Source organism: Perognathus longimembris, chromosome 14 (genome assembly GCF_023159225.1).
Source record: "Perognathus longimembris pacificus isolate PPM17 chromosome 14, ASM2315922v1, whole genome shotgun sequence".
Lineage (NCBI taxonomy): Eukaryota > Metazoa > Chordata > Mammalia > Rodentia > Heteromyidae > Perognathus > Perognathus longimembris.
In genome coordinates this window covers 1,689,723-1,715,738 of record NC_063174.1, presented here as the reverse complement: position 1 = coordinate 1,715,738, position 26,016 = coordinate 1,689,723, and the positions used below count along the sequence as shown (strand labels likewise).

Sequence of the window (26,016 nt, the reverse complement as noted above, 5' to 3'; positions counted from 1 at the left end):
TTCCGCTAACCCTGGCTCAGTAGGAAATGCTCCAAAGCTCTTGGCGGCGGCGTCTCGGCTGTAACTAAACCGGCCGCCGTCTTCGCATCACAACAGCACGCAGAGGAAGCCCAGGCGTCCTCTCCGAGCCTCGCGGGAACCCGACGGGCAGAGGGGGGCGGGGCCGGAGCGTGACCCGGAAGTGGAAGTGGCTGGTGGGGGCGGAGCGCTGGGCAGGGGCCGCGGCAGCCGCAGCGGGGGAAGCAGCGATTTATCCACTCGCCGCCCCGACCCGGGAAGAAGATGCTGATTAAAGTGAAGGTGGGGGCGCCGCCGGGCTCGCGGAGACGCGGCGGTGCGGAGCGGGCCTCGGCGCCGCCTGGGGGGCGCGGCGGGCGCGGGGAGCCGTGCCTTCCCCGAGCCGGGCGCCGCGCGGGGCGCGATGGGAGGCGCGGGGGGGGGGATCCCCGGGACCCCGCCGGGGGCCGCCCGTCCCGACCCTCGCCCTCCGGCCCGGGCGGCCCCGCGCAGCCCCGGCGGGCTGGGGAAGCCCGGGCCGGACCGCTCCCCGCAGCGTCTCCCTCCGGGGCCTTCGGGAAGGCGGTGCTGACGCCGACTCTGGCGGGGCGGCGGGGACGGGTGGCCCGCCCCCGAGTGTCCACGGTGTAAAACGGCCGGGCGAGGCCCTGCGGCTGGCGCCCCGCGCGCGGCGGTGCTGCGGAGGAGACCGCGGGCCCCCGCCGGCCGCCACCGCCACCGCCACGGCCACGGCGCGCTCCACCCGGGGGGAGGGCATCGTGCACTGTGGGACGCGGGAAACGTTTGCCTGTTTCAGACGCTGACTGGAAAGGAGATTGAGATCGACATTGAACCCACAGACAAGGTGATGTATACCCAGTTTCTCCCTGCCCGTCCTCTTGCCTCGTTAGTGCCCACTTCTAGGTGTGCTCCTGAACGTGGTCCTTTCGTGCTCATGCCGTCTGCACAGTGTTTGCTCTCTGGGGTGCTGTGATTCTAAGCAGCCTCTGACTGTCCCTTCAAAGGTGGAGCGAATCAAGGAGCGCGTGGAGGAAAAGGAAGGAATCCCCCCACAACAGCAGCGACTGATCTACAGCGGCAAACAGATGTGAGTTTGGAGGGGAGAATGAGGACATAGCAATCCTGTCGAACACGAGGAGGTAGGAGGTGGATCGGGTCTGCCTCTTCGGTGTCTTTGCCTTGGACTCTAGCAGTTTAGTGACTCTGGCAGTTGAGTGAAGCAGAATCTTCTCAGAATAACATTATTCCAGGAATTGAATGAGATACATAGAATCACAAAGGAAACAAGTTATGCTGAAGTACAGCTATGAAATTTTAAAACAAACCTGTGGTATATTTGAGTGCCTTTAAAACCTAAGGCGGGGCTGGGAATGTGGCCTAATGGTAGAGTGCTTGCCTCATATACATGAAGCCCTGGGTTTGATTCCTCAGCACCACCTACATAGGAAAAGCCAGAAGTGGTGCTGTGGCTCAGGTGGTAGAGTGATAGCCTTGAGCAAAAAGAAGCCAGGGACAGTGCTCAGGCCCTGAGTCCAAGGCCCAGGACTGGCAAAAAAAACAGCAACCCAAAAAACAAAAACTAATGCATTAAGTAAGATCTAATGACATGGTCTTTTTAAAGTATTTTTGAGGATACCTGCAAACAGCTGTAATGTGATATAACAAATAGTTTCTATTGTTAACAATTTACTGATAAGTGTTAAAACTGAGGAGTTTTGCCTGTGTTCAAAATTGGAAGAAATATTACACTGAGAGATTCTAGATTTTTTTTTTCCCCTTCAGTAGTGGGGCTTGGACCCTGGGCCTGGGTGCTGTCCCTGAGATCTTTAGTTCAAGGCTGGCGCTCTACCACTTGAGCCACAGCTCCACTTCCGGTTTTCTGGTGGTTAATTGGAGAGGAGAGTCTCACGGACTTTCCTGCTGGCTTTGAACAGGGATCCTCAGATCTCAGCCTCCTGAGTAGGTAGGATTACAGGTGTGCGCCACCGGCAACTGGCGCTATTCTAGATTCCTAATGCTTTTTTTGTTGTTTTCCTCTGTAGGAATGATGAGAAGACAGCAGCTGATTACAAGATTCTAGGTGGTTCAGTCCTGCACCTGGTGTTAGCCCTGAGAGGAGGAGGTGGTTATGGACAATGATGGGCCTTCCCTCCATTTTACCTTCTTACCCATCATTGGCAGTGAGTCCTCGCTCTCTGGGACACCAGAGCCACTGCCCCCTCCCCCTGATGCCCAGTCTCCTGTGTCTACTGATGGGAGAAAGTGAGGACCCCAGGATGCAGTGTTTCTGGCCCAAAGGGCCTTTGCTGGCTATTGGGATTTAGCTTGTCATCCTGTGTGCTTCCCTCTTATGGTTGTGCCCTGATTGCCAATAAAATATTTCCTGGCCTCTTGAACTCTGTCTTGTCTCCAGATTAAACCAAAATAGGCCACATACTAACCAGCCATACCAGACTAAAGGGTGGGAGAATGGGCGCGTGCTGTTAGGGAGATTCTCAAACTCTAGGAAAGTCTAACTCAGCTCTGTGCTGCAGCCAGCTCTTACCAGCTCATAATGGCCAGTGCCATTCTTCCCAGAGGCATAATAAGTAACCTCATGCTGATATGTAAAAAGCAGCCATGCTAAAAATGTTTTAAGAAACTGAAGGGATGGGCTGGGAATATGGCCTACTGACAAGAGCGCTTGCCTCGTATACATGAAGCCCTGAGTTCAGTTCCCCAGCACCACACATATAGAAAACAGCCAGAAGTGGCGCTGTGGCTCAAGTGGCAGAGTGCTAGCCTTGAGCAAAAAGAAGCCAGGGACCGTGCTCAGGCCCTGAGTCCAAGGCCCAGGACTGACAGAAAAAAAGAAATTGACAGAGCTGGTAATGTGGCTTAATGAGTGCTTGCCTTGCATGCATGAAGCCCTGGGTTCGATTCCTCAGCACCACATAAACAGAAATCCAGAAGCGGCGCTGTGACTCAAATGGTAGAGTGCTAGCCTTGAGTGAAAAGAAGCCAGGGACAGTGCCCAGGCCCTGAGTCCCAAGCCGCAGGGCTGGCAAAAGAAGAGAAAGAAACTGACACGCAGTAAAACCCTTCTCCTTTACGCTCATGCCGGTATAGCTCTGATGTGCATGTCATAAGCCCCGGTAAGTCCTCACAGCCGCGGCTCTGCCGGACGCTTGGGCCTGGCTGGACAAACCCTGGGAGTTGGTGCGTCCCTTGGGTTTCCTTTCCTCCTCCCCTTGTCCTTTTCCTGGCAGGGCAGTCCCTGCAGACTGGGCTGCAGTTCTATTTGCTGCTTACCAGGATTGGAGCCTAAATTTGGGGCTCTTGCTCACGGCTGGCCCGGCGTCCCCTGAACCAGGCCCCCCGGTGGCTTTGTTCTGGTGGGCGGTAAATCCTTTTCCTCCCTGGCCCGGCCCCCAGCCCCGCGCGGGGTGCGGAGCGGCCTTTCCCCGGCCGAGCAGCAGGGGGCGCTGTGCGGCTCGGAGCCCCGCGCGGGGTGCGGAGCGGCCTTTCCCCGGCCGAGCAGCAGGGGGCGCTGTGTCCCGCGGCCCGGAGCCCCGCGCGGGGTGCGGAGCGGCCTTTCCCCGGCCGAGCAGCAGGGGGCGCTGTGTCCCGCGGCCCGGAGCCCGGAGCCCCGCAGCCCCGCGCCCCGGCTCCGGAAGGCTGCGCGTCGGCGCGCCGCTCGCGGGCCCGGCCATGTCGCAGCTCCCCTCGCTCGCCGTCTTTGATCTGGGTGAGGGCCGGGGGGGGGGGGATCTAGGCGGGGCATTCCCCTCGCCCGCCCGCCCCCCCCCGCTGACGCCCCCTCCCCCCGCAGATTACACGCTCTGGCCCTTCTGGGTCGACACGCACGTGGACCCCCCGTTCCACAAGGACAGGTGAGGCGACGGGGAGGCCGGGGGGCCCGCCGCGCACTCCGGGAGCTGAGCCGGGGAGGCCGGGGGGGGGACCCGCCGCGCCCGCTGAGCCGGGGAGGCCGGGGGGGGGGGAGGGGGACTCGCCGCGCCCTCCGGGAGCTGAGCCGGGGAGGCCGGGGGGGGGGGGGACCCGCCGCGCCCGCTGAGCCGGGGAGGCCGGGGACCCGCCGCGCCCTCCGGGAGCTGAGCCGGGGAGGCCGGGGGGGGGGGACCCGCCGCGCCCGCTGAGCCGGGGAGGCCGGGGGGGGGGGGACTCGCCGCGCACTCCGGGAGCTGAGCCGTCTCCCCTCCCCCCCGCCCTCCAGGGACGGAACGGTGCGGGACCGGCGGGGCCAGGAGGTCCGGCTGTACCCGGAGGTGACCGGCGTCCTGGGCCGGCTGCAGGGCCTTGGGGTGCCCGTCGCGGCGGCGTCACGGTAAGAAGGGTCCGCCGCAGCCGGGCGGATCGCCCCAGCCTGTAACTGTCGCGCCAGCCGGGGCGCGGGACCTGCCTGCGGGCGGGCGGGCGGGGTGCCCGCCCCTCCTGCGGAAACGGAGGCTCCGCCGCCCCCCGTCGTAAGCGACTTTCGCTTCTAGCCCGTGATTCCCCCGGTCCCGTCCCTTCCGCCTTCCCGCAGGACCGGGGAGGTGCAGGGGGCCGACCAGCTGCTGGAGCTCTTCAGCCTGGCCCGACACTTCGTGCACCGGGAAATCTATCCGGGCAGCAAGGTCACGCACTTCGAGAGGTGGGCGGGCGGAGGGGGGGGAGCGGGGACGGGGGGGGGGGCCGGCGAGCCACAGCTCCAGCCGACCCGCCTCGCGGGGTCCCGCCCAGGTTACGGCAGAAGACGGGGGTTCCTTTCTCCCAGATGATCTTCTTCGATGACGAGAGGCGGAACATCGTGGATGTCGGCCAGCTGGGTACTGGGCGGCGAGGGTCGCCCCCGGACGACGCGGAGGAAGGGCTCCGGGGAGGGCGCCGGCCTGCCTCGAGAGGCCCGCGCGGAGAGGGCGGTTCACGGGGAGCCCCGGGACCCCCGGCATCTGTCTCTCCCTCTTCTTCCAGGTGTCACCTGCATCCACGTCCAGAACGGAATGAGCCTTCAGACCCTAACGCAAGGGCTGGAGACGTTTGCCAAGGCTCGGGCCGGGCCTGGGGCTGCGGCGCCGGGCCCGAGCCGCCCGTGAGGCCCCCGGCTGGACCCCGGCTCGACCAGGGGGCGTGCCCGGGCGCCCTCGGAGCCGATTAAAGGGATCTCGTCCGCGGGGGGAGTTGTCGCTTTCTCTCGCGTGTGTCGGACCCAAGTGGGAGACGTGGGCTTTCCCCCCGCCGGAGCCCGCGCGCGCGCCCCGCGGCTCCGCGCCCTGGCGGCGCGCGCGGCTCCGGCCTCGCCCCGGGGCGATCGCCGGGAGAGGCGCCGGCCACGCCCCCGCCGAGGCCTCCGCGCCGCTTGATGACGTGACGGCGCGGGATTGGGCGAGGCGGGCCGGCGGCGAGACCCGCCCCCCCGGGAGCCCAGCGGAAGTGCGGCGCCCGCCGCGGGGCGGAGGCGGAGGCGGGAGGCCCGGTCGCGATGAGTGGGCTCGGCCGGCTCTTCGGGAGGGGTGAGCCCGGGGGTGCGCGGGGGGCCGGGGCGGGGAGAGGACGGGGAGCGGCCCCGGCCCCCGGCGGAGCCTCGCGGGGCCGCCCGCGCCGGGCGCCCCACCCCCGCCCGCCTGGAGCGCCAGGCCCGAGCGGGGCGGCCCGGGCACCGCGCGCGCGGGCTGCGGGGCCTCGCTTCCGGGGGCCCCCGCCCGGCCCCGGAGGAAACCTCGGTGCTTCTCTCCGCTGGCTTTGTGCCGGGCCGGAGGGGTCCGAGGAGGGGAAGCAGCCGCTCGACGCCCTTCTCCGCGGCGAAGGAGAGCGGGGAGGCCAGGGGCGCCCGCGCAGGCCGCGGGCGGGCGGTGTGCCGGGGCCCTGGCAGCTTGCTGGGCGGGGCAAAGAGCCACCCCGGCCAGCGCGCACAGCCTGCGAGAAACAGCACCGTCGGTGCATCTAAGGAAACTAGGAACTCTGGCAGGACAGCACTGGTACCCGCCCCCCTCCCCAAAAAGGGGACAATTAGAAGTGTAGAAGATGCGACTGGAGGTGTGGCTCAGGGGTAGCATTCAGACCCGGGGCTCAAACCCCAGTACTGCCAGGGGGGAGGGCAGGAGCATGTGGGGGGGGTGGAGGGAGGACTACCAATAGAGTGAATGGAGTTAAATATGGTAGAAGTAGTTATCTGCAGGTATGAAAAGGAAGTTGTGATACCAATTGGAATTGTGGGCTCTTGTTCCCATACTGCAGTTGAACTTAGTGCGTGGCAGTTTTGCCTGGCTGTCTTGCCTGGCTTTTTCATCCAAGGCTAGCTCGCTACCATTTGATTCACAGCTCCCTTCTGGCTTTCTGGTTGTTAATTGGAGATGGAGAGTTTCATGGATTTATCTGCCAGGGTGTCTTTAAGCTACAATCCTCAGATCTCAGCATCCCAAGTAGCTAGGATTACTCCTGTGCGCTGTCAGCAAGCACCAGGCTGAAATTGTTTAAGGAAAGGCAGAGATGGGGAGAGTAACCTTGTTGGAAGGATTGGGATACGTTGTTTACATATATCCTTATTTGCACCCATCCCTACTGTTAATGTGTATGTTACAGTGAAACTTTCTACACCTAACACATGCTAATAAGGTCCTCTTTTTTTAAAAATGTCCTGGCATGGTGGTACACACCGTCTTTAGAGGGTGAGACAGGAGAATCATGAATTCAAGGCCAGCCTGGAATACATAACAAAATCCCTGAAAATGCAAACAAGAAAGAGGGAAATTGAAGTCACTTTCTTTTCCTTTAGCACTCTGTACTTTATTAGTTTGATCTTGAGTCAGAACTCCTGGCATCGTCTAGGACCCAAGTGGTAAAATGTTTTGGAAATGACTGGAAAGGCAGCTTGGAATAGCAAAAATAATATTGGCTCTGGAAAGGGCTAGAGGCATAGCTCAAGTGATAGCATTTGCCTAGCAAGTGTGAGGCCTTGAGTTCAATCCCCAGTACTGACAAAGGAAAAAATAAAGCTTTATGCTGGGCGCTGGTGGCTCACGCCTATAATCCTAGCTACTCAGGAGGCTGAGATCTGGGGATTGCAGTTCAAATCCAGCCCAGGCAGGAAAGTCTGTGAGAGTCTTATCTCCAATTAACCACCAGAAAACCAGAAGTGGAGCTACGGATCAAAGTGATAGAGTCAGCCTTGAGGAGGAAAAGAGCTCAAGGACAGCACCCAGGTCCTGAGTTCAAGCCCATGACTGCCCCCTGCCCCTGCCCCCCCCCCCAAAAAAAAAGCACAAAAAAAATCCTACTGGCTTTAGGAAGTCAGATTGTCACTCAGGGCTACATGCTTCTTAGGCATGTTTTACCCCTTGAGTTACACTTTAGCCTGTTTTTCCTCTTGTTATTTTGGGGATAGGGTCTTGCTTTTTTCCTCTGGCCAGCCTGGACTTTGATCCTCCTACTTATGCTTTCCACCAGAACTAGGATGACTGGTTCACACCTCTGTGCTTTTTTCTGTCAATCTCGAGTCTAATAAACTTTTTGTCTAGGCAAGAAAGTGTTATCCTCCCATTCTAGGCCTTTCTTAGATCTAAGATCACAGGTCTTGATTGAGGAAAGGGTCTCATTAGTTTTTCATCCTCAAACTTCCATCCACCCTATCTCTGCCTCCTAAGCAGCTAGGATTCTACGCTTGACTAACTGGTACCTGGCTTGCCACATCTTTGTTTTTTGGGCCTACCCTGGGGCTTGAACTCAGGGCTTGGGTGTTGCCACTGAGTTTCATTTTGTTCAAGACTAGCAGTCTACCACTTGAGCTATGGTTCCACTCCCAGCTTTTTTGGTGGTTAACTGGAGATGAGAGTCTCACGGACTTTCCTTCCCCGGGTGGGTTACCTTGGAACCACAACCCTCCCAAGTAGCTAGGATGACAGGCGTGAGCCGGTGGCGCCAGGCACTACTTATCATTTTAGAAAGAAATGTAAACATCTTTGTGCTGTTTTCATGTTTATAGCATTAAGGAGTACACTGATTGTAGAGAATCATTTACTGACTAGCAGTAGCACAGTTCAAGTCCCTAGCTGGTGATGTGTTACCTTTCATCAATGTGGGCCTGCTCCGCTGCACTCATCAGGGAAGAAGGAGGAGCAGCCAACCCCAGAAGAAGCGATACAGAAACTGAAGGAGACCGAGAAGATACTGATCAAAAAGCAGGAGTTCCTGGAGCAGAAGATCCAACAGGAGCTACAAACAGCCAAGAAGCATGGAACCAAGAATAAGAGAGGTATTGAGGGAAAGGAGTGGCTGGGGAGGGCCCGGGGGAAGCAGGTACTTCTGACTCTGATGTTTAGGGCATGGGCTGGGTCAGCTGCCCTGCAGGCTTTGCGGAGAAAAAAAAGATTGGAGCAGCAGCTGGCCCAAACTGACGGGACACTGTCCACCCTGGAGTTCCAGCGTGAGGCCATTGAGAATGCCACCACCAATGCAGAAGTGCTCCGGACCATGGAGCTCGCCGCTCGAGGCATGAAGAAAGCCTACCAGGACATGTGGGTAGGGGGGGCGGGAAGAAGGGGCCCCGGGCGCTGGGAAGGGTGGCTTGCGGTCGCACGGTCAACTCGGAAGCCTTGCAGAATTTATGTCACCCTTTGCATGCCCTCTTTCTTCCTGAAAAAAAAAAAAAATCCTTTTTCCGGCTGGAACATTGTCAAGAGAAAAAATGGTTTCTCTGTGTCCTTAAGAGCCTTCAGGGAAGGAAGTCCCGCCTGTCCTTTCCCGAGTGGCTCCTTCACATTCTGAGCTCAGACTTGCCTCTTCCCCTTTCCCAGTCCCGGGTGTAAAGCCCACAGGGCTTCACTCCTGGGGTGAAAATCTACCAAGGGCTGCCGCCAGCCTTCTTGGCTCTGTATTTCATTCTCAGGGACATCGACAAGGTAGATGAGCTCATGGCTGACATCACAGAACAACAGGAGGTGGCTCAGCAGATCTCAGATGCCATTTCTCGACCCATGGGCTTTGGAGACGACGTGGACGAGGTAGGCCGGGGAATACTGGAGAAAACGTGAGGCTGCCTTCCCCAGAAGGAAGCCCAAGAGGGGTCTGTTGGGGGCAAGTGGAAGTTTCCTTTCCTTGTCTTGTGTAGCCTTGCTATCCCATACCAGGATGAGCTGCTGGAAGAGCTGGAGGAGCTGGAACAGGAGGAGCTAGCCCGGGAGCTGTTAAATGTGGACAGCAAGGAGGAAGAACCCTCAATCACACTGCCTAGTGTACCTTCCACACGTCTACCTGCAGGTCCAGGTACCAAGGGCTTCTGGCTGTCTCATGGGTAGGAGAGATACGGGACGAGATTACCCCGCAGCAGAGAGAGGTGCTGTTGCAGCTGCACAGTGATGTATAGCAGCAGCTAACTAAAAGGGGGTAGGAATTGAACCCACAAGCCAGCTTGAGCTTTATCTGATAATCCATGCGCCCTGCTTTGGGCTTGCAGGTGCAAGCAAGAGGCCCCTCTTCCTGATAAGCACAAAGGTGCTGTGGGAGTGAGCAGCAGCCCGGCAGTCAGTGGGGCCGGACTTGAGGTGCAGGCTCTGGGTTCAAGAGTCGGGGATGGCTGAAAGTTGGCTGAGGCGTTCACGTTCTCTTTCTTTCTTTCTTTGGTTATCCTTACTCCGAAAGCTTCCAAAGTGGATGAAGACGAAGCAGCACTAAAACAGCTGGCTGAATGGGTATCCTGAGGAGTCTGGGCCTGTTTTCTACTGCTGCCTTCATCAGTCTCTTTTCCTTAAGTGCCAAATGCTGAGCCAGAGGAGCACAGCTGTTTGAGGAGGTCCTGCTGAGGTGGTGGTATGATCCTGTCTCAGAAAGGGGCCCACTGCCCCTCCCATCCCTAGCCGCACGGAAGGTTCTTGCTGCAGAAGGAACCCTGGGCTCCCTTCTCTTTGATAGCAGACACAGTTGTTCCCAATAAAATTGGGTGACGGATCCTCAATGTCTTTACTGTCTTATATACACTTGAGACTTCCCCTGGTTTTTACAGCCCTGTTTCAGGCAATGGAGTGATGACGGGGAGTGGAAACAGAACAAATGGGCATTTCCCGTATCTCAGCCTACGTGTAGACATTTTCTGTGCCCCAGTACTGGTGCACACATCTACACTGTGTGTGTATGTGTATATATACATACTATATACACGTGTATGCACACACACAAAGGTGTACCAGATCTAGTAAACATTGTGCAGGAACAGTGCTGGTGATCCTTCTGACGCTGGGGGCTGTAGACAGGCAGGAGAGCCATGGCCAAAGTGAGCCAGCGAAGGCCTTTGCTTCACCACTGCTTGACCATTTAGACAATGAAAATAGGTAAAACCACCACCATGGTGATAAAACTTCCTCAAATCAGGTTTCAATCTGAGCACCCCTCTCCCACTGTTGGTTTTTTGTTGGCCAGTCCTAGGGCTTGAACCCAGGGCCTGGGCACTGTCCCTGAGCTGCTCAAGGCTAGCACTCGGCCACTTGAGCACAGCGCCTCCTCCAGCTTTTTCTATCTGTGTGGTGCGGAGGAATTGAACCCAGGGCTTTGTGCATGCTAGGCAAGCACTCTGCCACTGAGCCACATTCCTGCTTTTTTGTTTTGTCTTTTAACTTTGGATAGGTCCTGGGGCTTGAACTCAGGGCCTGGGTGCTGTCCCTGAGCATTTTGCTCAAGGTTGATGCTCTGCCCCTTGAGCCACAGTGCCCCTCCTGGCCTTTTTGGTGATTAAATGGAAGGAAGAATCTCGTGGTCTTTCTCCTGCCTGGGCTGGCTTCAAACTGCGGTGTTCAGGTCTCAGTCTGAGTAGCGAGGACTGCAGGCGTGAGCCACCAGCACCCAGCTCGAGTTTTAATGTTAGGCAAGTGCCAAGATTGATTAAAGGCTGTGGATAGAAATCTACGCGATCCTCGGCATCTGACCCTCCGCACGATTCCCTGCTAAGACTCCCTTGAGGCAAGAATGTTATTCACTCTTGCTGGTCAAAGTAAGTCAAAATTAGATTTATTTTTGTATCAAACATTTTTCACCCCCGGCCGTCCTGCCGTCCTTCCCTCTCGTCCCCGCCGCGGCCTCCTCAGGTTGTGACCTCCACGGACTGGTGGCGGTTTACGGTGCTGGGGGGCTGGCACATGGCCTGGAGGAGCTTGAGCTCGTGGAGCGGCTGCTCAGACTGGAACCTGAGCACCCAGGGGTCCTTGAGGATGTCCAGGATGGTCGCCCGCTTGAGAGCTGGCCGCAGCAGCTGGAGGACCAGGTTCTGGGGCAGGGGAGAGAGAGGCCTTGGCTGAGCTTGCCCCCACTGTACCACACGGGCAGCGAGTGGCTGGGCCTGAGCGAGGAGGAGAGCCCAGCCCCGCACTCTGGGGAGAGGGAGCGGGGCCCTGGCTTCCTGCTGGAGCCCCGCGTTCCCCGTGTGGTTCTGGCCTAAGGGGATTACGGCTGGAGCCTGCTTATGCAGCCAGGGAAGGTTCTGGATCCCAGCGGTGTCCCCCGTTCTCAGTCTGGGCAAGAGCGTGCAGCTGCGCCGGGAGGCCCGGGTGTGGTGTCTACGCTCCCCGTGAGTCATCCCTAAGACCTCAGCCCTCCTGGGGAAGCCAGCACCTTGCACTCCTGGGAGACGGTGCAGTTCGGTGGGAAGGTGGCCTCCTTCTGAGTCTCTTTGAGCAGCTTCTTCAGATTGGTGTCATCAAAAGGCAGACGGGCAACCACCAGCGTGTAGAGGATGATGCCCATGCTCCAGGTGTCGGACAGGAACGGGTTGTAGGGCAAGCCCAGCAGGACCTCTGGGCAGGCGTACGCGAAGCTGCCGCAGTAGGTCTGACTGAGGTGGGAAAAGCAGTTCACTTGGCGGTGAGACGGGCTACTGCGCACAGACTGGTTCTGGTTCGAAGGCACCATCTTGGCGAAGCCAAAGTCTGATATCTTCACATTCTCGCGCTTGTCCAGCAGCAGGTTCTCCAACTTTAAGTCCCTACCAGCAGCAGAAAGGCTGGGGGTCAGGCTGGGGAGAGGGCTTTGTATTAGAACGGGAGCTTCAGGGCCAAGGGTCAGAGGCTAGAGCGGAGGCAGGGTAGGAGAGTGCAAGGCTGTGAGGAAGGCAGGCCACTGGAGTGCGCAGAGCCCAGAGCAGACTGTGTGACACAGTCTCTGCACCCCGTGGGTATAGATGTCTTTGGTCAGATGATTAAACAGTGCATGGCTGGGCCTAAGGGACGAAGCGGGGGCAGGAAATGGGTAACACGTATCAAAACCCTTTGGGAGCCCAAAGGCCCGCCCTCACCTGTGCACGATGCCCTTGCTGTGCAGGTAGGCGATGCCCAGGGTCATCTGGTTGAACCACTTGCCCGCAAGGGGCTCGGTGCAGGCGCCGTAGCGCTGGATCCACTCAAGGACGTCACCCCCCTGTGCCAGCTCCAAGATGATGTACACTCGGGATGTAGTCTCAATGGCCTGGTAGAAGTTGATGAGGTACTTGTGCCGCAGGATTTTCATTACCTGATCCCACAACAGGGAGCCATCAAACCAGGCGAACAACCCTACCTGAGCTGTCCACCTCGCACTCCTCCCCCATTGCTAGGCACTTAGACCTTGGCACCAGAACTGACCTAACTCCCATGCTGGCCGGTGAAGAAGCCACTCCCCCCTTTTCCTTGGCAGTGTTGGGGCTGAAGGTGAATGAGTAGGTAATGAGGTTGAATGTACATGAAGGAAATTTCCTAGCTGTTTACAGATGTTCATTTTGGCTCCCTCTCCTAGCCACACCCTTCTGAGAAGCCTCAGAAAGCCGATCCTCAGCTCCATTTCTCTCTCCCAGCCCCCTTTTCTGACCTGTATTTCCCGGGGCAGGAACTTGTTAAGATAGTCATTAGAGGCCTTCTTCTTTGAGATGATCTTGATGGCAACCATGACCTTCTGCTTTGTGTAGTACGCCTCGTACACGGTCCCGTAGGAGCCGTTGCCAATGACCTTGCCCACCTCATAGCCATACTCCTCCATGACGGAGCGGTAGGCGAGGGCGGCCGGCTGGGCCTCTGGGGAGTCGCCCTTCCCCATCATGTGGAGCTTGCTGAGTGCAGAGAGCTGGGCTAGGGTCCCGATGAGGCTAGTCTTGGAAGGCTTGCCCGCAGAGCCGCGTAAGCCTGCAATATTGGGCTCAGCCTTTCACTAAGAACTTGGGGGAGAATGAAAATAATCCCTTTGTCTCCCCTGGATGTTGTCACTTTTACCTCCTGGTTACAGAACTTCCCAAAGTTCCGTGTTCTACACACATCATAATACACCTTCTGTTCGTGACTGTCCACGGAGCCTGGGAGTGAGGTGCACTTTGAATCGTAATCGTTCTCAAAGGCGTGTTGTGCATCTGGAAAGACCCCCGTGGACCAGCATGGAACGTGCGTGTTAGCTGAGCATCTGCTTAGCACGTGCCGGAGGGTGCTTGACGCCAGGGTAAATGGATACGGCCAATAAAGAACTTAGGGATTTTACCGTTCAGCACGAGAAACATTCTCTACCAAGAATTGTCGGGGGTTGGCACAGTCTAACGACTCAACCTTCAGATGCATTTCTGCTTTCTTTGACCCCTTCTAGTTTTCTTCCCATGCATTCTTCTTGCCGCTCTTCTGTTAACACCTCCTCTTTCTTCTGTCCTTTTCCTGTGTGGGTGGTGCTGGGGCCAGGGTGCTGCCTGTGCTAGGTAAGCACTCTTAACATCACACTACATACCCCTGCCCCTCCCTCTACCCCTAAAGCGGACCCCAGAGGTTCCGTTACGGGCCGCCACATCCTCTGTGTGGACGTAACGCGTCCCCCAGTGCTTCCACGCCCTCTCTGCTGACTGCTCCTCATCTCACCTGCACAGGGCACCTGTCTGCAGGGCCACACTCAGAAGCCATTTGCTTATGTCTTTCAGGCATCTCAGGGCACATCCAAATAGAACAATCCCTGTTTTACTCAGTTCTTTTCTTTTGACTGACATTCCAGTTGTCTGTAAGACACCAAAATATCCTAGATCCTTCTCCCTACTTTAATTCCTATACCTAGTCGATGCACAAATCCCTAACTATTTCTAACACACTCAGTGCCCTGCTACCCCATTGCCTGTCCTCGTCATTACGCATCATGGGCTGGCCTCAACAAAATCTCAGCCTCCTGAACGTTGGGATTACAGGTGTGGGTCATCATGCTTGGCTTGTGTTGCTGGTAGAGGAGTTTAACCCTTGGCACTCCTCAGAGCCATACCTCTGGTACCTGTCCCCCCCCCCCCCAAAGGGCTGAAACTTGAGATCCTCCTACTGAGTACTCTGAGTACAACTGACTCCAATTTTGTCTTTTTTTTTTTTTTTTTTTGCCAGTCCCGGGGCTTGAACTTGGGGCCTGAGCACTGTCCCTGGCTTCTTTTTTTTGCTCAAGGCTAGCACTCTGCCCCTTGAGCCACGGTGCCACTTCCAGCCTTTTCTGTGTATGTGGTGCTGAGGAATTGAACCCAGGGCTTCATGCATGCTAGGCAAGCACTCTACCACTAAGCCACCTTCCCAGCCCCCTTAATGTCTTTTAAGGAAGCTTTATTGAGTGCTCAAACCTAAATGATGGGTTTTTCTCCTGGAAACTCCCTCAGTCCAGTTGCAGTGCCTACCACGGTGTTCATATTGCTCTTCTTGCTTGCATCTCCTACTACTAGGCTATGCAGGAAGGCCAAGTGATAGGAAGATAGAACTAGTTTGGACAATGAGCAGAATTACAGGGTCCAAATGAGGGTGGAAGGGCTGGGGATATGGCCTAGTGGTAAAGTGCTCACCTCGTATATATGAAGCCCTCAGCACCACATATATAGAAAAAAGCCAGAAGGGGCGCTGTGGCTCAAGAGGTAGAGGGCTAGCCTTGAGCAAAAAGAAGCCAGGGACAGTGCTCAGGCCCTGAGTCCAAGCCCCAGGACTGGCGACAAAAACAAAACAAATAAACAAATGAGGGTAGAAAATAACTTATGGACATAGAACGTTGAGATTCTGTTTGGCATCTTGGCTATAAGTACTTGAATGCTGATTACAGTTTGTGATAGCTGCAATGAAATAATAATTAAGATCACAGGGCATGGTTCAAGTTGTCCAGTAAGCACAGGACTTGAGTTCAAATACAGCACTGCCAAGAAAAAAAAAAGTGTGGCTGGAACGAGGCATATAGAATCCAAGCTACATAGGACCAGCTAGAGCAAGGACGCAAATGGGAAAATGATGGAAGAGGAGACTGAACAGGAAGCACTGAGCACTTGGATGGATACCTTAACTCCCTCGCCCCTAGTACAACCTTTTGGAAGTTCAGAATTTTTTTTTATTTTTGGTGCTGGTCCTGGGGCTTGAACTCAGTGCCTGGGTGCTATCCTTGAGCTGCTTTATGCTAATTCTCTACCACTTGAGCCACAGGTCAACTTACGGCTTTTTTGGATCTAAAGAGTCTGATGGACTTCCTTGCTCCTGCTGACTTCAAGCTAATCCTCAGAGCTCAGCCTCCTGAGCAGCTGGGATCACAGGTGTGAGCCCTGGCACCTGACTCGGGGGAAAAAAACAAACAAGCAAGCAAGACAAGCTAAAAACTGGGAAAATGAAGGGGTGACACGGTCCAAAAAAGAAATGTACTCATTACCACCACGTGTGAAATGATAACCCCTATGTATAATAGTTCAATAATAATTTTAACAAATTAAGGACAAGCTAGAAACAAGAGGTGGGCTGGAGGTCTCAGTGGAATGGGGAACACATCTGGGGGAATGGCAGCAGGAAAACTGGTCACAGGTTCTGTGAATTTAAATTGTGGGGAGACAAGGAAAGGATTTGAAGTTCTATCTTTCATTCTCTGGAACAAAACAAAATAATCCAAGAACAGATTATGCCATAAGGCTACTGGCAGGATTGTTCCAAATTCTACTGAAATTTCCTCAATCTACTAAGACTGTCCAAGGCACACCTTGGTAGGAAGCCCATCCAGTTCTACCCATCAAACTCACCCTGAAGGGACAACTTAATGACACCTCTAGTCTCTCACATATACAAGGTATATGCCATTTCATTCAAGGAATGTCTACTAAGCTCCCTAGTGAACACAAAAACATCTCTGGGTCCTGAAGACTTGGTGACTTGCTAGTCACCAAGAGAAACCATCACATAAGTAAAATAATGCAGTCAGATGAAATGCTCTGAACACACCTGGAAGGAAAGGCTTACAAAGAAATGACACTGCTTAAAGTGCTAATTCCTTACTTCTGGCTGAGAAGTAAGAACAGTAGACGGGGCAGACAAGGCAGGGAGAACATCACAGCCAATAGTTCTATCTGAATGCAGAAAGCGATTCCAGAAAATGAATATGTCACCTTTTTTTTATTAATTAAAAATTTTTTGACTGTTGTGTAAAAGGGGTACAGTTACATAGTAGGGCAGTGTGTACATTTCTTGTGATATCTTACACCCTGTTTTTCTTTCCCTTCCCTAGATCAGGTAGACATATAGACAATACACAGTGTATCAAAAATATACAGTATCCACGTGGCCTACACCAAAGGAAATTCACTTAGGACTTTTAATGTAATGTCAACAATAGAGTTTGCTTATCCTTGTCTTATATGAACATACATACATAGCTTTTGAGCTATTGTGATCCACTGAGAGGTCTATTTTAGACCTATATATGCTGAGTAGTTGTTTGGTTTTAGTTACATAATGTTGGGTCACTGACCCAAACCTGAGGGAAATACCATTTGACAAGCAGTTTTTGGTTTCACAGACTTGGTCTCTACTGTCTCTCCGTCTCCCTTTGTTAACAGTCATATATCAGGGAGATCATGCCCCTTTGTTTTCTGTGTTCTAGGCTTGTCTCGCTCAACATTATTTGTTCAAGTTCTGACCACTGGGGATTGAACTCTGGTCTGGGTGCTGTCCCTGAGCATTTTTTCCTCAAACCTGGCATTCTACCACTTTGAGCCACAGCTCCACTTCTGGTTTTCTAGTGGTTAATAGGAGGTAAGAGTCTCATAGACTTTCCTGCTGGCTTCGAACCGCAATCCTCAGATCTCAGGCTCCTGAATAGATCGGGTTACAGCTGTGAGCCACCAGTGCCTGGATTGTCTTCGCTTTATTCTACATATTTACAGTCAACGGTCCTTGTGTATCAAAACTAGGCCTTATTTTAAAAAAGGGTGCTCAACAACCCCTCCCGAGATCTGAGTTTTAAAGTCTTTCCAGTAGCACTGTGAAATGACCCAATGGGCAGTGACCAGGAAACTAACAAGATGACTACTATAGATATAAACGGAGGGAAAACGATGAGACCATTATTTTGAGAGACTCTGAATTCTACCTTTAGAGACTAGGTACCTGTCAGTTAAAGGGTACTGTAAACCCAGTGACTCCCCCCACCCCCACTCCTCATTTGTCTTTAAAAAAAAACACCCTAATTCCCTACCTTCTGAAATCTTACCTGCCTACAGCTGGATGAGAAAAGGATGAATCATAAAAGTGAGTGTATACACTGTTCAGGTTAGAAAGCCATGTGTAATTTCCCATGCTTCCTTGTAAATTCCTCCTTGGTGGACAATTGGAAACCCGAGGGCAGGTCCCCTTTAAATAAGGGAGAAAGTAAACTTTTTCACAATATTCCACAGAATATTAAAAGAATCCCAAACACATCCATAGAGAGTACAAAACCATGGAAAGAAATGATGGCAAGGTTTTTTGTTGTTGTTGCCAGCATTAGGGCTCGAACGTGGGGCTTCATGCCTTCACCTGGTGTTTTATACTTAAGGCTGGCGCTCTACCACTTCAGGCACACCTAGGTAAGAAAAAGCAGTCTTTTTTTTTTTTTTTAAATCAAACCAGTGCTTCTATCTCGTATGTTATTTCCTGGATTTACTTGCTTTTTTGCTGCAAATGTGACTAGAGCCTGTACTGTCTGTGACCAGCCTGCCAGAAGATAAATCTTTTATCAACAGGTAAAAGGAATCAGACTGCCCTACCCAATGTGCTTGCCTAGTTCTGAGTAGGGTGACAGTGGTGCACCCCTTGCAGAGAAGTAAACTGCCTTGGGGCTGGGTAGAGTGCTTGCCTGGCAAGCATGAGGCCCTGGGTTCCCTTCCTCAGTACATGAACAAGGCCAGAAATGACTCTGTGGGTCAAGTGGTAGAGTGCTGCCTTGAGCAAAAGAAGCTCAGGGAGGACAGTGCCCAGGCCTGGAGTTCAAGCCCCAGCACTCGCCCTGCCCCCCCCCAAGTAAACCTCTCTCTCTCTCTCTCTTATGCATCTATTCAGTTTTGACTCTGGAGAGTGGCTGTGTTTCTAACCCCTCCGCTTCTGGCTTTTCAGTGCTTTATTGGCAATATGAACCTCCTAACTTTCCTGCCTGGCCTGGCTTCAATCCAAGATCCTCCTATCTCAGCTCCCTGGTAGTTAGGATTACAGGCCTGAGCCACCAGCGCCTTATAACACAAGATTCTTCGCCTTTTAATTAATAACCCATCAAGCTTACTCACACACAGTGAGACCAAAAGACAATGCACTCGGGAGAGGAACACAAAGGTACAATGCCTCCATACCTCTTCATTATCGTATGTATGTATGAATGTGTGTGTGTGTGTGTGTGTGTCAGTGAACTCCAAAATACGTCAACAAGTGATCTCTTTTTTTAATTTTTATTTTTTGCTGATTCGGTCTTCTGGACACTGATGAAAGTGAGCTATGCGACTCACCGGTGCAGCCAGGAGGGAGGGGCTGGGGAAGAGGGAAGAGTGGGCCCTGTACGAGAGGAAACGTACTCGGCTTGTCCTCCCTCGGTACATCACCTTTACGGTAACGGCAAAGTGTGTTAGCTTAAAACGACAAAAACGAGCGGCCCGTCAGGCCGGCTGCCGGCGGCTCCTGCCTGTAGCTCTGATACCCGGGAGGCTGAGCTCCGAGAACCCCCGCTGGAGGCCGGCCGGGCGGAACAGCCACTGCACTCCCACCCCCAACTCATCACCAAAGGGCAGGCAGGGGCTGGGGCTCGAGGGGTCGCCTGGAGCCACCGAGCTCCGAGACCCTGAGTTCAAGCCCCAGGACTGGCACATGCGCGCGCGCACCCACACTCACCCACGACACTAACACCCCTCAAGCTGCTCAGTTCCCGAGGTGAAAGGGCAGACGGGGCTCGCGGCCGGCCCCCGGCTACCTGGAGAGCGAGGTGGAGCTGTCACAGCGGCGGCCGGCCCCGGCAGACCCGCGCCCAGGTCCGCCCCCTGGAGCCCTCGGGGGGCTGGCCAGGGAGGCGCCCCGGCTCCCCTCCACGCGGCCGGCGGAGGCCACGGCGGCGTCCCGGCGGCCGGAGCGGGCGGCGAGGCCTCACCTCCGCAGGAAGGTGCCGGGCCGGCGCCCGCCGGACGCGCTCCGGGCTCGGACAGCGGAGCTCCGGGTCGGGGGAGAGGAGGCCCCGGCCCCGCCCCGCGCGCCTCCGGGCGGGCCTCCGCCGCGGCCCCGCGCAGCCGGGGCGGCCCGGGACCCCCGGGAGGAGCCGCTGTCCCGCCGGCCCGAGGCCCCCGCCGGGAGGACCCCTCCGCCGAGGACGCGAGCGCCGAGCTCGTTCGGGCCTCCGGAGCCGGGGCGGACGCCGGGCGGGAGAGGGCCCCGCGGCGCGCACCCGGACGGGCCGCGGGCAGGCAGCGCGGCGGGCAGCCCCGGGAGGGCCGCCGCGGGCAGGCAGCGCGGCGGGCAGCCCCGGCAGGGCCGCCGCGGGCAGGCAGCGCGGCGGGCAGCCCCGGGAGGGCCGCCGCGGGCAGGCAGCGCGGCGGGCAGCCCCGGGAGGGCCGGCCGTCGGGTCCTTCCGAGCCCCGCCGCTCGGCTCCGCGCCGCTCGGTGCCGCGCCGCGCCGCTCAGGGGGCGACCCCAGCCGGAGCCCGCGGGCCGCCGGCGCCGCCCGAGCCAGCCCTCCGCGCGGTGAGGACCCCGGGCGGGGGCGGGGCCCCGGGGGCGGGGGGCGCGGGCGCCCGCGTCGCCATGGAGACGGGCCGGCGCGCCGCGGAGGCCCCGGCGCGGGTCCTGCGGGCCGGCGGGCGGGCGCGCGCGCGCGCCGTGGGGTCGGGAGGCGGAGGGCCGAGGCGGAGCCCGCCGGGGCGCCCGGAGCTGACGCCCCCCTCCCCCCCCGGTCTCCGTCACCGCCGCAGGCCTCTCCCGACCCCGCCGCCTGGAGGATGAGCGTCCTCGGGCCGCCCGGCCGGTGGGGCTGCCGGTGCCTGCCGCTGCTGGTGCTGCTGCTGGGCGCGGAGGGCGCCACCCGCTACCGGGCCGGCGACCCGGTCCTCCTGTACGTCAACAAGGTGGGGCCGTACCACAACCCGCAGGAGACCTACCACTACTACCGGCTGCCCGTCTGCTGCCCCGAGGAGATCCGGCACAAGAGCCTCAGCCTGGGCGAGGTGCTGGACGGCGACCGCATGGCCGAGTCCCTCTACGAGATCCGCTTCCGGGAGAACGCGGAGCGCCGGGTCCTGTGCCAGCTGCGGCTCAGCCCCGCGCAGGTGGGCCTCCCGGGGGGCCCCGGCCCGCCCGCCCGCCCGCCAGCGGCCGCGGAACCCCATTCCCCTAGACAGCGATTCCCACCCCGTCACCGCCCCAGCTCTCCTTCCTTCCTCCCATTAGCTACCTGACTCCCCGCCCCCCCCCCCAGCTTTTTCTCTCTGATCTTCCTGTCTTGTGCGTGCGTGTGTGCGCGCGTGTACGTGTGCCCGCGCGCGTGCCAGTCGTAGACCTTGAACTCAAGATGTGGACGCCGTCCCTGAGCGGTTTTGCTCAAGACTAGCACTTTACTGCTCGACTCACCACCCCACGTCCTGCCTTGGGGTGATTCTTCGGAGATAAGAGGCCTACAAACCTCCCTTGTTGAGGCTGGCTGCGAACTGCAATCCGGATCTCACCATCCGGAATAATAGCCAGGATTACAGGCATGAGCCACCAGTTCCTGGCCAACTTTCGTGGCTTTTTGTTATCAAATTGTGGCAGTGTTCTTTAGTATACTCCAGTCCCTCCCTCCCCCTCTCTTTTTGAAACACTTTGCTGCTCTCCTTTTCTAGAGCTTGACACTTTCAAAGTTATACTTGCTTTTTTTTTGAGGGTAACCCCAACATACTAGAACTTAGCCCAGTGTGTCTAAGCAGAAGACTTTTGTCCCCCCAAAGGACATTTGGAAATGCCTGGAGATGTTTTTAACTGTCGCGGCTGCAGGGATAATACTGCACGCGACAAATACCCAGGGCGGCGTCCTCCCCTGCAAAGTGTTGCTAGCACCGCAGTCTGAGAAACTGTTGTAACCCCATGCCCGAGAGTGTGGCTGACTCCTGACTTTCTCTTTAAAGGTAGAACAGCTGCGCCAGGCCATCGAAGAACTGTATTACTTTGAATTTGTTGTAGATGACTTGCCCATTCGTGGCTTCGTGGGCTACATGGAAGAAAGTGGCTTCCTGCCACATAGCCACAAGATAGGACTCTGGACCCATTTGGACTTCCACCTGGAATTCCACGGAGATCGAATCATATTCGCCAACGTGTCCGTGCGGGACGTCAAGCCCCACAGCTTGGACGGGTTAAGACCGGACGAGTCCCTCGGCCTCACCCACACTTACAGCGTGCGGTGGTCTGAGACCTCCGTGGAGCGCCGCAGCGACAGGCGCCGCGGGGATGGCGGGGGCTTCTTCCCCCGCACGCTGGAAATCCACTGGCTGTCCATCATCAACTCCATGGTGCTCGTGTTCTTACTGGTGGGATTTGTGGCTGTCATTCTCATGCGTGTGCTTCGGAACGACCTGGCTCGGTACAACCTAGACGAGGAGACCACCCCTGGAGGATCCAGTGACGACTTTGACCAGGGTGACAATGGCTGGAAAATTATCCACACTGATGTCTTCCGCTTCCCTCCGTGCCGTGGTCTGCTCTGTGCCGTGCTGGGTGTGGGCGCCCAGTTCCTGGCCCTTGGCACTGGTGAGATGATGAGAATGAATTGGAGAGTTCTCTGAAAGGGTAGGTAGATTGTAAGAAAAGGTTGGAGGATCTTGTAGAAGGTTCAAGGTGAGGAGAAGATGTGAGGGGAAGGGTGGAAGTTTTCTGGCTAGCAGACCCAGGGAGGGTGATTTTGCTGAAGGCATTGGATCTGGGAGGAGGAGCGCGATTCCCCTGCAGCTGTGCGGGTCGCGGCGCTCTCATGTGGCTTTCTCCCACCGCCCTCCAGGAATCATCGTCACAGCGCTGCTGGGCATGTTCAACGTGCACCGGCACGGGGCCCTCAACTCCGCAGCCGTCCTGCTGTACGCTTTGACCTGCTGCATCGCCGGCTACGTGTCCAGCCGCCTCTACCGGCAGATCGGAGGCGAGCGTTGGGTGTGGAACATTATTCTCACCACCAGTCTCTTCTCTGGTGAGGACTTTTCCTTCCCTGGTGGGTCTGATTGTAAAGGGGTGGGGGAAAGGAATGTAGGCAGAGAGAAAGAAATGAGAAAAAAACAAGGCTTCTTTTTTTTTTTTTTTTTTGGTCTGTCCTGGGGCTTGAACTCAGGACCTGAGCATTGTCCCTGAGCTCTTTTGCTCAAGGCTGGCACTCTGCCACTTGAGCCACAGCATCACTTCTGGTTTTCTGGTGGTTAATTGGAGATGAGAGTCTCACAGACTTTCCTTCCTGGGTTGATTTTGAACCTTGGTCCTCAGATCTCAGCCTCCTGAGTAGCTAGGATGACAGGTGTGAGCTGCCAGTGCCGGCTTTTTCTTTTCTTGAGACAGGCTCTTGCGACGTAGCCCAGGCTAGCCTCGAACTCATGATCTCCCAACCTCAAGCCTCTTGAGTGTGAGGATTGCATGAGTGCCATGCGGCTCCTTCAGTGGTGGGAATTGAACCCAAAACCCTGGATATGTTAGGCAAGCACTTTACCACCGAGCTATATCCCTAGGCTACCTTTTTAAAAGTTTTTTATGCTGGTTAGTCCCGGGGCTTGAATTCAGGGCCTGGCTGTTGAGCTTTTACATTGAAGGCTAATAGTCTGCTACTTGAGCCATAGCTCTACTTCTAACTTTCTGGTCATTCACTGGAGTGTCCCAGACTTTCCTGCCCCAGGCAGGCTTCAAACTGGGATCCTCAGATCTCAGCCTCCTGAGAAGCTAGGACCACAGGCGTGAGCCACAGGCACCTGGTTTGCCTTTTTGAACAATTAAAAGTAGAGGGGAAGAAATACCAGACAAAACGCTGTTAAAATGTCCTTGACTGTGGTAAGCCCTTGACATGTCTTCATCTCAGTCAATCCTCACAGGAACTGTAAAGCAGGTAACCTCGTCCCCATTGTGCCCAGATGAGGAGATGAGCTAAGCAATATGCCCAAGAAGCAGTGAAACCGAACCGGCCATGGGGCTCACACTGTAATCCTAGCCACTAGGATGCAGAGATTAAGGATCATAGTTCCAAGCCAGCCCTGGCATACGAATCCTAGACTATCTCCAGTTAACTAGCAAAAGGCTGCAAGTGGGGATATTGTTCAAATGGTAGAGCTAGCAAAAAAGCTAAGGGAGAATAAGAGGCACTGAGTTCAAGCCCCAATACCAGCACACACATAGACACTAAAAATAGTGAAACAGGTTTCAGACCCAGCAGTGTGACTCTATTTAAATGTTTATTTACATATACTTAGTATAACATGTTTATTTGTTGTTGTTTTTTTTGCCAGTCCTGGACTTGGACTCAGGGCCTGAGCACTGTCCCTGGCTTCTTTTTGCTCAAGGCTAGCACTCTACCACTTGAGTCACAGTGCCACTTCTGGCCATTTTCTATATATGTGGTGCTGAGGAATCGAACCCAAGGCTTCATGTATACGAGGCGAGCACTTTTACCGCTAGGCCATATTCCCAGCCCAGTATAACATGTTTAGACTTAAAGCACACTCTTAAATTCATATTTTGGTAGTCCCTCACTTATCTGGGAGGCAGGCTTACTCCAGCCCTTCAAAGCAGCTTGTCCTTTCAAAGGCAGGTGTCTGAACCCTTCCTGTTACTAGTTTCATGTGTTTGGCTTAAGCAGCACATAGTTAAAATGGGGCTTTCTGAAAATAGGGTCCCAGCACTAGGAACTGCCAATGCCATGACCAGACAGACCTTGGAGACGAGAATGTGTCTGTCACTTGCAGACCATGATGAAACAGTTGCCTTTGATGACACTGAGGTAGAAGAAGAGGGGACTGCAGGACAGGGAAGAGAGAGCATTGAGGAAAAGGCGAAGCCAGGCACCAGTCACTCGCACCTGTAGCCCTCACTGCTCAGGAACTGAGGTCTGGGGATTGCAGTTCAAGAGCAGCCCGGGCAGGAAAGTCCATGAGACTCCCACCAAAAGGCCAACAGGGGAGCTGTGGCTCACAGGGTACCGTGCAAGCCTTGAGCAAAACAAAAGAGGCAAGGCCAACACACCCGGGCCCTCCAAATCCTAGCGCGCACGCGCACACACACACACACACACACACCAAAGATGAAGCAGTCAACGATCCGCTTATCCGAGAATGTGAGTGTGCCCTTAGGGCGAGGTGTGAGTGGGCACCCTGGCGCTCATCTTCCTGTCGGAACCCGCCCCTGCAGTGCCTTTCTTCCTGACGTGGAGCGTGGTGAACTCAGTGCACTGGGCCAACGGTTCCACACAGGCTCTGCCAGCCACCACAGTCCTGCTGCTCCTGACGGTGTGGCTGCTGGTGGGCTTCCCCCTGACTGTCATCGGAGGCATCTTCGGGAAGAACAGCTCCAGCCCATTTGACGCACCTTGTCGCACCAAGAATATCGCCCGCGAGATCCCGCCCCAGCCCTGGTACAAGTCCACTCTGGTCCACATGACGGTGGGAGGCTTCCTGCCTTTCAGGTATCCTTCCTTCGTTCCAGAGCCCTGGCGCTCAGCTCTTCCCGCTCACCCCGTATCACAGCCCTTGGATAATCCCCGCCGGACCAGTAAGAGCTGGATAAGTAGTTCCTACCCCGTCAGGACTAAAGCTTCGGTTAGTTCAGACTATGAGCGATTTGTAAGCGCTTCTACCCCACGTAACTAAGTGGCTGTATGCCCCACAGTGCTTGCAGGACTCCGGTTCTCTAGTGTTTTAGTGGCTTCATATGGGGGCTCAAAGCTCATTTGAGTAATCATTCAACTTGTTGAGTACCTCTTTTTATTTTTTTGCCAGTCCTGTGGCTTGGACTCAGGGCCTGAGCACTGTCCCTGGCTTCTTTTGCTCACTCTGCCACTTGAGCCACAGCGCCACCTCTGGCTTTTTCTGTTTACATGGTACTTAGGAATCGAACCCAGGGCTCCATGCATGCTAGGCCAGCGCTCTGCCACGAGGCCACCTTCCCGGCCCTGCGTAGCCCTTTAATGCTGCGTATTGTTTTCTCTTGGCAGCGCCATCTCTGTGGAGCTGTACTACATCTTCGCCACAGTCTGGGGTCGTGAGCAGTACACCCTGTACGGCATCCTCTTCTTTGTCTTCGCCATCCTGCTGAGCGTGGGCGCCTGCATCTCCATCGCGCTCACCTACTTCCAGCTGTCGGGGGAGGATTACCGCTGGTGGTGGCGGTCCGTGCTGAGCGTCGGCTCCACCGGGCTCTTCATCTTCCTCTACTCGGTTTTCTACTATGCCCGGCGCTCCAACATGTCGGGAGCGGTGCAGACGGTGGAATTCTTCGGCTACTCCTTGCTCACCGGTTACATCTTCTTCCTCATGCTGGGCACCATCTCCTTCTTCTCTTCCCTAAAATTCATCCGTTACATCTACGTGAACCTCAAGATGGACTGATGGTTTCCTTCCCCCCCTTCCCGCCCGCGGGCCCCTCCGCCAGCCTCTCCCCACCGACGTGAGGGCACTGCTGCCTTACTGTCGGGGAAACCGCGAGTCTCTATTCTATAAGAAATATATATTTGAGCTTTTTCAGTCGCCTCTCGTTTCGGTCCTGGTTTTTCTTGTCACCATTATCAAAATAAAATGTACCGCGAAGCGAGGTCGCGTGGTCGGAG

At 55.9% G+C, this 26,016-nt stretch overlaps 5 protein-coding genes across 9 annotated transcripts; 4 read left to right on the top strand and 1 right to left on the bottom strand.

Annotated features, from left to right (window-relative positions):
- The first annotated feature begins 180 nt into the window (after positions 1–180).
- On the top strand, positions 181–2,411 carry Nedd8 (NEDD8 ubiquitin like modifier). The gene is made up of 4 exons (XM_048362797.1): positions 181–300; positions 815–862; positions 1,023–1,105; positions 2,061–2,411. The coding sequence occupies exons 1-4, from the start codon at positions 283–285 to the stop codon at positions 2,155–2,157; spliced, it is 246 nt and encodes an 81-aa protein (XP_048218754.1). The 5' UTR covers positions 181–282; the 3' UTR covers positions 2,158–2,411.
- Positions 464–25,936, top strand: Tm9sf1 (transmembrane 9 superfamily member 1). The gene is made up of 7 exons (XM_048362732.1): positions 464–470; positions 19,900–19,940; positions 20,168–20,521; positions 21,356–21,977; positions 22,225–22,410; positions 24,603–24,876; positions 25,405–25,936. The coding sequence occupies exons 3-7, from the start codon at positions 20,195–20,197 to the stop codon at positions 25,796–25,798; spliced, it is 1,803 nt and encodes a 600-aa protein (XP_048218689.1). The 5' UTR covers positions 464–470; positions 19,900–19,940; positions 20,168–20,194; the 3' UTR covers positions 25,799–25,936.
- Mdp1 (magnesium dependent phosphatase 1) lies at positions 3,630–5,176 on the top strand. Of its 2 annotated transcripts, XM_048362785.1 has the most exons (6): positions 3,630–3,745; positions 3,830–3,890; positions 4,235–4,345; positions 4,547–4,654; positions 4,744–4,829; positions 4,975–5,176. In XM_048362785.1, exons 1-6 carry the CDS (start codon positions 3,709–3,711, stop codon positions 5,094–5,096), a joined length of 525 nt encoding a protein of 174 aa, XP_048218742.1. In that variant the 5' UTR covers positions 3,630–3,708; the 3' UTR covers positions 5,097–5,176. The 2 variants fall into 2 exon arrangements, with proteins under 2 accessions (XP_048218742.1, XP_048218743.1); XM_048362786.1 differs by lacking the exon at positions 4,744–4,829.
- Positions 5,387–9,943, top strand: Chmp4a (charged multivesicular body protein 4A). Its single transcript, XM_048362781.1, has 6 exons — positions 5,387–5,513; positions 8,102–8,251; positions 8,336–8,513; positions 8,885–8,999; positions 9,126–9,261; positions 9,637–9,943. The coding sequence occupies exons 1-6, from the start codon at positions 5,483–5,485 to the stop codon at positions 9,693–9,695; spliced, it is 669 nt and encodes a 222-aa protein (XP_048218738.1). The 5' UTR covers positions 5,387–5,482; the 3' UTR covers positions 9,696–9,943.
- Positions 10,743–13,417, bottom strand: Tssk4 (testis specific serine kinase 4). 4 transcript variants are annotated; one of them, XM_048362772.1, is made up of 4 exons: positions 12,823–13,417; positions 12,275–12,489; positions 11,596–11,995; positions 10,743–11,251 (listed from the first exon to the last, which is right to left on the bottom strand). In XM_048362772.1, the coding sequence occupies exons 1-4, from the start codon at positions 13,048–13,050 to the stop codon at positions 11,069–11,071; spliced, it is 1,026 nt and encodes a 341-aa protein (XP_048218729.1). In that variant the 5' UTR covers positions 13,051–13,417; the 3' UTR covers positions 10,743–11,068. The 4 variants fall into 4 exon arrangements, with proteins under 4 accessions (XP_048218729.1, XP_048218730.1, XP_048218726.1 ...); XM_048362773.1 differs by having other exon boundaries at positions 11,596–11,965; XM_048362769.1 differs by lacking the exon at positions 12,823–13,417 and having other exon boundaries at positions 10,743–11,323; positions 12,275–12,647.
- Positions 25,937–26,016: the final 80 nt, after the last annotated feature.